Genomic DNA, 9608 nt, shown 5'->3' with positions numbered 1-9608 from the left:
ATATAAGTTGTTTGACCTGCTTGCGTGATGCGTGGGTTGATGTTCTGTTTTGCATTAATTGCGACATCCTTTGATTTGCTATAATTTGGCTGCTGCCGCTGCTGCGGCCTGTCATCGTTTTTCTTTTTCGTTTCTTTTTTTTCCCCCCGAGGGCGGTGTTTCACCAAATTCTGCATCCCTGTAGAAGCTGTCCCACTATTACCTCAGATCTGATGTGAAACGCGTTTTTTTTTTTGGTTTGTAAGTAGACGTCATCAGTTCAGTGCCATGAAACCGGATAGGCCCGTCATAACAATGTGATTTGCGCGACATCTTGAGCGCATATGGTGTTTATAAACCACCGCGCCTTCGTGCAACATTTATTTGCGCTTCGTACGTTGACGCAAAGCTTTACTCCGTGAGATTGAGAAGTTGCGGATAAGCCGCGGGTGGTTTTCATCAACGCGTCGCCATTTTTCATTGTGTGACGTGAGCGGAAACGCAATCACTTCTAATTGGGAAAACAAGGGATAAATATTTCGCAGGGGATATAAAACGTGATATTTCCGTGGCAACCCGCTGCCAACGCTACGACGCACGACACGTGACGTACCCGGAAGTGCACAGTATAAACAACCGAGAGAGAGAAAGGAACAATGTAGCCGATTCGCGCACTGAAACCTGCATTTCCAAGCACTTTATTCAACATGTTTCACCGATTTGTATGACTAACCGAGAAAGAGATAGGAAAAACCGGTAAGATAGACGCTCTCGGCTCACAGGGGTGTGGTATTGCTGACATTTCCAGTCTGTCCATTTATTGTACTCAAACGCTTCCTTTTTGTCTGTGCATGGTAAACTGTCATAGTTTCGCTTGCGTTTCGTTGTCTGACGTTACACTAAGGCATCGTTGAGTCGCAGTTTGCCCAACGTATGTGTGTGTGTGCGCGCCTGTTGTCATTTGTTTATTGCAGATTTAGCAATGTTAGCTGCCAGATCACCAGAGGAGGAGGCGACCGAGATGGAGGAGATGGACACCACAGAGCCTAATTGGTGCTGGTTTTACCTGGCTGAGTGTGGAGTGTGGCATATGTTTGAGGTAACTTGTCCATGAACCTCCACCTGCAAAAGACTACTAACTTTACAACTCTCCTCCTATCTGTCTGTCTATCTGGTTAGCTTGCCAGCTGTCTTATCTGTTTATTTATGTGTCTATCTATGAAATCTGTCGATCTATCTGTCTGTTTATCTATCTAGCTAAAAACAAAAAATCCATCAAGCCATACATTCACCTACTTCTCATTCACGACAACTTCTTAATTAATTTCCAGTTAGCTGTTTCTTAATCTCAGTTGTTCAGAAAATAAACAATTCATCCTCTATGTCAGATTGATCCCAGTGCAGCGTGCTCAGTGACTAGTGCCCAGATTGAACAGTGTTACAACAGGAACCAACACGGTGTCATGGAATTCTACACAGCCAAGTACACCTACAGGCTGGACTTTTCAGGTACCATTGAAGAACTCCTTGCTATATGAAAATCCATAAGCACACAGTACACCGTACAAACTCAACCCCATAAAAACCAGATGAGGTAGTTTAGTTAATGATGTTGCCTTTAAAAAGGGCCAGTAGATTCATTCCCATGTGGCCTCATGTCCTCTGCAGTATCCACTGATAGGCTGGTACATTTTGTCAGGACACTGGTTGGCATTAGCTTGTTGTCGACAGTGGGATTCTGTATTCACACTGAAGTTTGGCAGTGGTTCTCAACTTTGGTCCTCTGATCCCCCACTAAAAAGAAGTCAGCTGGTGGCAGGGCCTTTTCCTATCGGGGTGCGTTCTTGTGGAATAACCTGCCTGCTGCCATCAGACAGAGTCTGTTGAGTCCTTTAAATCCAAACTTAAAACTCGTTTTTTTTTGCCTTAGCTTACAATTAGTTGCCTTTAAGTTGAGTGCTTCACAACCTGTACTGCATGGCGGGTTGGTTTTCTGTCTCAATGAATTTACCAAACACTGTTCTGCCGACGAGATTATAGATTATGATGAGTTGATGATTTAATTGATTATGACTATAGCAAACTGTTCTCTTCTCTCACATTTCTTTTCTCTCTCTGAATGATGTCTTCTCTTTTTCTGTGTTTGAATGGTGTCCTGTGAGTCTCCCTTGCGTGCACGTGCAGTCGGTTCTCCTCCCAGGTCTCTGTGGTGATGGTGGTTGCCACTTGGATGCTGCCTGCCATTCCTCTCCTGTTACATCCTTCAGTCTGGTGAGGGACAACAATTAGTGCACTGGGTAACAGTGAGGTAAGGGTGCAACACAGTGAGACAGGATGATGCTGGTGACGTGGCTTGGGTCCTGGACTGTTCCGATGGCATCTGGACACTGCTTGGCATCCTGTGCATCATATTCTTCATAAATTCTATAAGTCCATTATAATTCTGTTATCCTCTTTCAATGTTGTATTATGTAAATTGCATAAACACAGCATCTATTGCATGCTGTCCGTCTTGGGAGAGAGATCCCTCCTCTGTTGCTCTCCCTGACATTTCTTCCTATTTTTTCTCCCTGTTAAAGGTTTTTTTTTTTTTTTTAGGGAGTTGTTCCTTATGCCATGAGAAGGTCTAAGGACAGGATGTTGTGTTGCTGTTAAGCCCAATGAGGCAAATTTGTGATATTGGGCTATACAAATAAAATTGATTTGATTTAATGCTGGTTTGGTATTCCATCTGGTATCCCACGCATCTGTTTAGGGTGTCTTTAGACCTAGCACAACGAATTAATTCAACCAACTATGTCAGAATAGGAAACCTGCAGTACTGGGGGCCCCCAGGGGCCAATGTTGAAAACCACGGACCAGGGATGGTCGCATCATATCTTGTCCATTATTACACACTGATAAATGGGCTTCAGGCTCAGAGTCGTGAATGTAAAATAGCAGAGAACTTGTTGTGAAGTCTCAATCAAGACTTGTTTTTTTTCTCTGAAAGTTATGTACTAATATTCAAAGTTTTGTTCCCCTAATCTTAGATCAGTTTATTTCATTGACAGTCATGAGACAGATAAATGTGACAACTGGGAAGCAGCGACCAATCAAACGCTCGCTCCACTCCGCAACTGGCTTCAGGTAAGTTCAAACAGCTTGCCTATACCAATGCATTGTTTTTAAGATGGATGTTTGTGCCTTTTATTGGACATTGAGGCTGGAGTGGGAATATAGAGAGGGGAGAAAGAGGAGGACAACCAGCAACAGGCTTTGGTCTGATTGGAGTCCATTACACTTTGATGCTGCCCGTATCAAATTCAAAATTTAATGCTCGATTACAAAACAGCAGCTAAAACGGCTCTCGCCTACCTGAAATCCGTTTCAGGTCTACACTCAGTCCCGCTCACTACGCTCTGCCAATGAAAGGCGCCTGACATTTCCGCCACAACGGGGCCCTAAGCCACTAGCCAGACTCTTCTCATCTGTAGTTCCCCGGTGGTGGAACGAGGTACCAAACTCCATTTGATCCACTGAGTCCCTCTCCATCTTTAAGAAGAAGCTAAAGACCCAGCTCTTTCTCGAACACCTCCACACCTGATGGTATTAAAAAAAGTTTTTTTTTTTGGCTTCTATGCACCCTATGCATTGCCTTCGTGCACTGCCTGTTTACACCTATGTCTTATCGGAGTTGAACCTAGTTTTTTTTTACACGTACTTGCATTGTCGTCTCCTGACTAGATCGTTGCTTGTGTTGTATTAACTCTCAGATGTACGTCACTTTGGGTAAAAGCATCTGCTAAATTAAATTGTAAATTAGGCCTGAGCTCACATACAGTCAAGGCGCCAGGTTGGCCCCAGCTGGTTTCAGGGAATATATTGGGACTTTTGTGACATCTTATTCTTAGAAGGAGGAGGGGGAAGAAAAAAAAACAATGAAAAAGCCCAATAGTGGGCTTGCAGAGTCACGCAGGGGATAAGAAAAATTATTCAGAAAGGGCCGGTGTGGGTGTAGGTCTTTGGTCCAACCAAGCAGTTACACACCCGAATCTACAAATCAAGGTCCTTAGCAAAGACTATTGGTTGACTAATAGAATCAGGTGTGTAATTGCTTGGTTGGAACAAAGATCTGCACCCACACCGGCCCTTTCTGAATCATGTTGCATCCCTGGTATGGGGACCATCCTTCAGCCAGAAGGTCTGGGTTCAATCCCAAATGACAGCAAGCATCCACAGTTATAAGTGTCCTTCAGTAAGTTGCCTCATCCCTATCAGCTCCAGCAGCACTGCTCTGCAGCTAACCCTTTGAATAGACTTTCTTTAAAAGGAGGATAAGCAAAGAGACACATTTCTCAATTGGTACCGAGAGAGGGAAAAAAAGATAAATAGTAATATTAACAAGCATAATAATAATACAGTAATAATGATTGTTTTATTTATTATATTAGAAGGACAGCTCAGGTTGGACAGTTTGCAGACAAAGCAAGAGAGGCAAGATTGAGATGGCTTAGACATGTATGGGGGAGAGATGCTGGGTATATTAGGAGAAGGATGCTGAATATGGAGCTGCCAGGGAAGAGGAAAAGAGGAAGGCCAAAGAGGAGGTTTATGGATGTGGTGAGAGGACATGCAGGTGGCTGGTGTGACAGAGGAAGATGCAGAGGACAGGAAGAGATGGAAACTGATGATCCACTGTGGCGACCCCTAACGGGAGCAGCCAAAAGTGTTAGTAGTAGTAGTAGTAATAATGATGTAGTAACTAGAAAGCACCTTTATACATGCTGAATAATCCAGGTAAGGAAATCACAGAAAGGTGAATCGGTTCATCTGGACAAAGCATTTATTGAGAGAAACGTTTCATCACTTAGATTGAGTGATGAACGTCAGATGAACTGATTCAACTTTCTGTCATAAATAGAAAGTAATAAACAAGGAAAGACCGAATTCTCAAATATTCTGCTGTTCATTTCTCTTGGGAAAGTTTTTGCCCCAAGAAACCCCCAAGGCAAAGCTCTCGATTTTCCAGTCAATCTTCGTTCCAACCCTCACCTATGGTCATGAGCTTTGGGTAGTGACCGAAAGGGTGAGATTGTGGATACAAGCGGCTGAAATGAGTTTCCTCTGTAGCGTGCCTGGGCTCAGCCTTAGAGACAGGGTGAGGAGCTCAGACATCCGGAGGGGGCTCGGAGTAGAACCGCTGCTCCTTCGCATTGAAAGGAGCCAGTTGAAGTGGTTCAGGCATCTGATTAGGATGCCTCCTGGGCGCCTTCCTTTGGAGGTTTTCCAGGCATGTCCAACTTGGAGGAGACCCCGGGGTAGACCCAGAACTCGCTGGAGGGACTACATGTCCAATCTGGCCTGGGAATGCCTTAGGATCCCCCACGAGGAGGGGGAGATGGAGGGCATTGCTGGGGAGAGGGATGTCTGGAATGCCCTACTTAGCTTGCTGCCACCGCAACCCGACCCCGGAGAAGCGGCTGATGATGAGATGAAACCCGCAAATTCTTTAAAAACCACAAGAAGTATTGAACATTTGAATTGAGGCATAAACAACCTTAAGATAAAGAGCATTTTAAAAAGCTGAATAGCATTGATAGATTAAGCTGTGCAAAACCGGTTCAATGCCAAAGAAGAGAACAGAATCATAAAGTCAATACGTGTATATGGACACAAAGGCAGCTTTCGTTAAAGGTAGCTAACCCCTGACAGATGTATTTGGTTTCTGTTGTTCACATTTGCTCAATAGCAGCTGGGGTGTTTGTTTTATGCAGACAAGTCTGTGCAATTCATTAGAGTCTCACAGCGCTGAAGTACTTCAGCCATTGATGTACTCCTACTTTTCCCTTTGTGTCTTTCCCTCTTTCTCTCTCTCTCTCTCTCTCTCTCTGTCTCTCTCTCTCAGGTTCATCTGTGATAATCTGGCCCTGCCTGTTCCCTGTCACTGGGAGAGAATCAACACTGACGAGCCTTATCAGGCACATAAAACCTGTCAAGTGTGCGCGTGCAGTCATGTGCATGCGAGCACACTTGCACTTGTGTACTTGCATCATTTGGATGTGTGCAGTGTAGTTGTTTTTGTGTAGCAAAGTACCATAAATGCCATGCAGTGTCATTTCCAGAGCAACAAGGTTTTACTGTTCTTCTTTTGGTTTTTTATAGGTTTTTTTTCCTCATTTTTTCTTACTCTTAGCCTTACTCTGACAATGAGTACGTTGTACTCTGACAGACAGCCCTCTGTTTTTTTTCCTTAATCTAAAGGGCATTTCTTGGGTGGTAAACAGGCTTTGGATTTATTTTCTTTTTGCTTTACTTTAGTTTTTACTTATTATTTTTTCTTTCTTTCTTTTTTTTTTTACTTTCTTGCTGTTAGTTTGATGTGTACCATTCATACGTGTGATTTTTTTTTTTTTCTCCAGCTGATTCAACTTGGCAGAGACACCTATGAGTTTAAAGAAGTAGCCAGACTGTATGAAAGAACAATGGCACATCCAATCAAATCCATCCAGAGGATTCAGAATCTAGATCTCTGGGAGTTCTTCTGCAGGTACAGTTGACAAGGTCGTTTGCATGTTTTGGGGTATAGTTGTGGGGCGGCATGGCTCAGGAGGTAAAGCAGATCGTCTGGTAATCGAAAGGCCGCTGGTTCGATCCCCGCTTCCTCCAGAGAGCATGCCGAAGTATCCTTGAGCAAGACACTAAACCCCTAACTGCTCCTGATGAGCAGGTTGGCGCCTTGCATGGCAGCCTCCGCCATCAGTGTGTGGATGTGTGTGTGAATGAGTGAAATCGAGGTGTACACTGTAAAGCGGTTTGAGTGGTCAAAGGGCTGTTTGTGTTTGCAGAAATGTCTGTAGATTTGCGCTTGGTTATAGTTATTTGATTCGGCTTAACGTTATAATTTCTAGTTTACCTTGTGCAGGAATTAAGTGATCGTGGTTAAAATTCATTCAAGCGCAAGCGATAAGCAAACTAAATCCAAGAGAACATATTCACCTTTTTCAAAACAAGGAATAATTTTCCTTTGCCATCTGACGCAATAGTCTGATTTGAAAGTCGGTAAAATTATGTAGCATCAAAAGGGTCGTGACGCCTTGGGCACGAATCAATATGACTGTTGAGAAGAGATTGATCATTTCTCTGTGATGTCATGCTTTTGCTCTCTCCTGAAGGAAGAAAACACAGTTGAGAAAAGTCAAGCGCACGCTGGACATTGAGGAGCAAATGCTGTTTCACGGCACAGGCCACAGCAACGTACGAGCCATCTGTACGTACAATTTTGACTGGCGGCTGACTGGGAGCCACGGCGACGTCTATGGAAAAGGCAAATCGAGGGAGTTGCAATGTGGCACAATGCAGCGATGAACTCTTCATCTGAGCCGTTTCGTTTGTCAGATTCTAACATTTTTTTTTCTTCCTCTCCTTTCTCCAGGGAGCTATTTTGCACGGGATGCCAAATACTCCAGTAAATTCTGTCTCACCACGGGGAAGCACAACACCGCCTTGCAGAGACACGGGCTCGCCCCTCCCATTTTCGCCAGTGAGCCCCCCTATAAGACCATGTTCCTGGCCAGAGTGCTTGTCGGGGAATACACTGTGGGCCACCCTATGTACTGCAGACCGCCCTCTAAGGATGCCAGCTTCACCAACTTCTATGACAGCTGTGTGGACGACCCGAGCAATCCAAAGATCTATGTCATCTTCGACAGCAACCAGATTTACCCAGAGTATCTAATTGAGTTCTACTGATGCCCAAATCAAGTTCAATAACAGGCCTTGATATGGAGGGTTTGTTGGTTCACATGTCAAACAGGATTGGATTCGGCGCAGTCGTCAGATGACGAGGAGACACGGAAAAATGTGCAACTGAAAGGGACATCGGATGTTTCTTTTAGTTGCATCCAGCACCAAACTGGGGCATGGGTCATTCAAAGTGCCTTTGGGGAATAGTGGAATAGCAAGAAGACAACAAAGCGCTTGTGTATAGATTTTATACTTTAAGTCAGTGACATTTTAAGATGTTAGCTGTGCAATGAAGGGGCCTATTATGTTACACTGCTTGAGATGTTTCTGTGACATGTTAAAAAAAAAAGATGCAAAAACTGGAGCATTCTGGTATGGTAACGGATGTATTTCTTTTTATCAATTTCTGTGGCAATTTTGTACTACCTGCAGTTCTTGCTTGTTGAGTATCTGTGCACAGTTGTTTAAAAATAGGATTGGCACTGTCAGTCTAATAGGTGATGTCCTTTGCACCTTAATACCTGTCGTAAACACAGCGTTTTGATTCACCTCCACCCGTCAGACATGAGCCCAGGTGTGGTTCGCCTTGAGCAAGACGTCTCAGAACATCTGCAGAGATGTATACTGTAGTTCACGCTGTAACACCGATGCTAAAATGGGCTTCCCCCTCATCCCACGAGTGTCCCTCATCCCACAAGTGTCAAAGTCGTGTCAGCGTTGCCCCCAAATGATGTCCTCAAGCCCGCTACTACTGCTTACCCATTTAAAACCGGTTTTTCACTTTGGGTCGTGACGTGTGTGTGTGTGTGTGTGTGTGTGTGTGCGTGCGTGCATGTGTGTTTTGCACTTTAGTTCATGCGAAACACCTCTACCTCTGCATTTCATGTTTGTTTATTTTAAATCATGAATTTGCTTCTTTCTTTTTTTGTCCTTTCCATGAAAGGCTTTCATTGTGTCACAATGACATAAATTCATAGTTTTATGCCGAATCCTTGTGTACCCATGACTTGACATGACACTAACTGTTCTCTGTGTATGTACATTAGCATCTTTTATTTAGATCTGAGAGAAAACTGTCAAGGACCAAGGTCATTTTTTTGTATGCGTTTGCAACACTAACAGTGCACAGCACAAATACAAAATCCAACATGAGAGAAGAATTTGAGTTTTGATTGCATTCATTAAATGATACGTTCACCAACTGATGACGTCTTTCCCTTCTGCGGTCATCTTTGATGCAATGATGGGGGGGGGTAGAATATTTCACTTGGTGTAAACTTACCAAAAAAGAATCTGGCCAGTGATGTAAATAAAACTTGTTAAGAACCGTGCGTTGTTGCTCATAATTTTGAATTCACCGCTTGCTTCTTACTTCCTTCCTGTTCACAGCTGTCAAAGAGAAGTGGTTCGTGTCTCGGTGGTTACCATAGCTTTACCAACCTCTCGCACATGCGCACTCGATTCAACAGAGTAGCGCTTCACGAGCGTTCGGTTAAACTGAGGTTGGGTTTCGGTTAATGGGTTTCACAGATCGCGGGTTACCATCTAGACCAGTGGCTCTCAACCTTTTTGGGGTCCTGGACCCCCTGCGTATTTTTCATCTACCCTGAGGACCCCTCCACCTGATCTTGGGGGAGGGGGGTTGCAATTTGATAGAAACAGTAGAAACTGCATTTTAAATTGCATTATAGCATTTATTCACTCTTTGGGGCAAAAATAAGAGCTTTCAGTTGTAACTTAGATATAGTTAACAAAACAAAATTCTTATGCAGTAACTTTCAGATATATGAAACAAAACAGAATTTGTACGCAGTAACTTTTAACAATGCAAACGGGAGCGAGATCTCTTATTAAAATACAATAAATTACACTTGTGAAACATGTAATTAGAGAAAAAAGTCCTG

General features: G+C 43.6%; 1 protein-coding gene across 4 annotated transcripts; it reads left to right on the top strand.

Moving 5' to 3' along the window:
• Positions 1-619: 619 nt before the first annotated feature.
• LOC130109647 (protein mono-ADP-ribosyltransferase PARP11) lies at positions 620-8864 on the top strand. Of its 4 annotated transcripts, XM_056276640.1 has the most exons (8): positions 620-735; positions 954-1078; positions 1368-1488; positions 3033-3108; positions 5867-5939; positions 6381-6508; positions 7134-7285; positions 7394-8864. In XM_056276640.1, exons 2-8 carry the CDS (start codon positions 962-964, stop codon positions 7708-7710), a joined length of 984 nt encoding a protein of 327 aa, XP_056132615.1. In that variant the 5' UTR covers positions 620-735; positions 954-961; the 3' UTR covers positions 7711-8864. The 4 variants fall into 4 exon arrangements, with proteins under 4 accessions (XP_056132615.1, XP_056132618.1, XP_056132616.1 ...); XM_056276643.1 differs by lacking the exons at positions 620-735; positions 954-1078; positions 1368-1488 and adding an exon at positions 1563-2250; XM_056276641.1 differs by lacking the exons at positions 620-735; positions 954-1078; positions 1368-1488 and adding an exon at positions 1563-2287.
• The last annotated feature ends 744 nt before the right edge of the window (positions 8865-9608 follow it).

Source organism: Lampris incognitus, chromosome 3 (genome assembly GCF_029633865.1).
Source record: "Lampris incognitus isolate fLamInc1 chromosome 3, fLamInc1.hap2, whole genome shotgun sequence".
NCBI classification, from domain to species: domain Eukaryota; kingdom Metazoa; phylum Chordata; class Actinopteri; order Lampriformes; family Lampridae; genus Lampris; species Lampris incognitus.
Note: the sequence above shows the minus strand (reverse complement) of the source record. Positions and strands in the feature narration are given on the sequence as shown.

What these genes read in the sequence shown, in the direction of transcription:
- LOC130109647 (XM_056276640.1), top strand. Translation starts at nt 962, where the DNA reads ATGTTAGCTGCCAGATCACCAGAGGAGGAGGCGACCGAGATGGAGGAG. An exon ending in GAGTGTGGCATATGTTTGAG is followed by an intron (nt 1,079 to 1,367) that starts GTAACTTGTCCA and finishes CCTCTATGTCAG; the next exon opens with ATTGATCCCAGTGCAGCGTG. An exon ending in ACACTGACGAGCCTTATCAG is followed by an intron (nt 5,940 to 6,380) that starts GCACATAAAACC and finishes TTTTTTCTCCAG; the next exon opens with CTGATTCAACTTGGCAGAGA.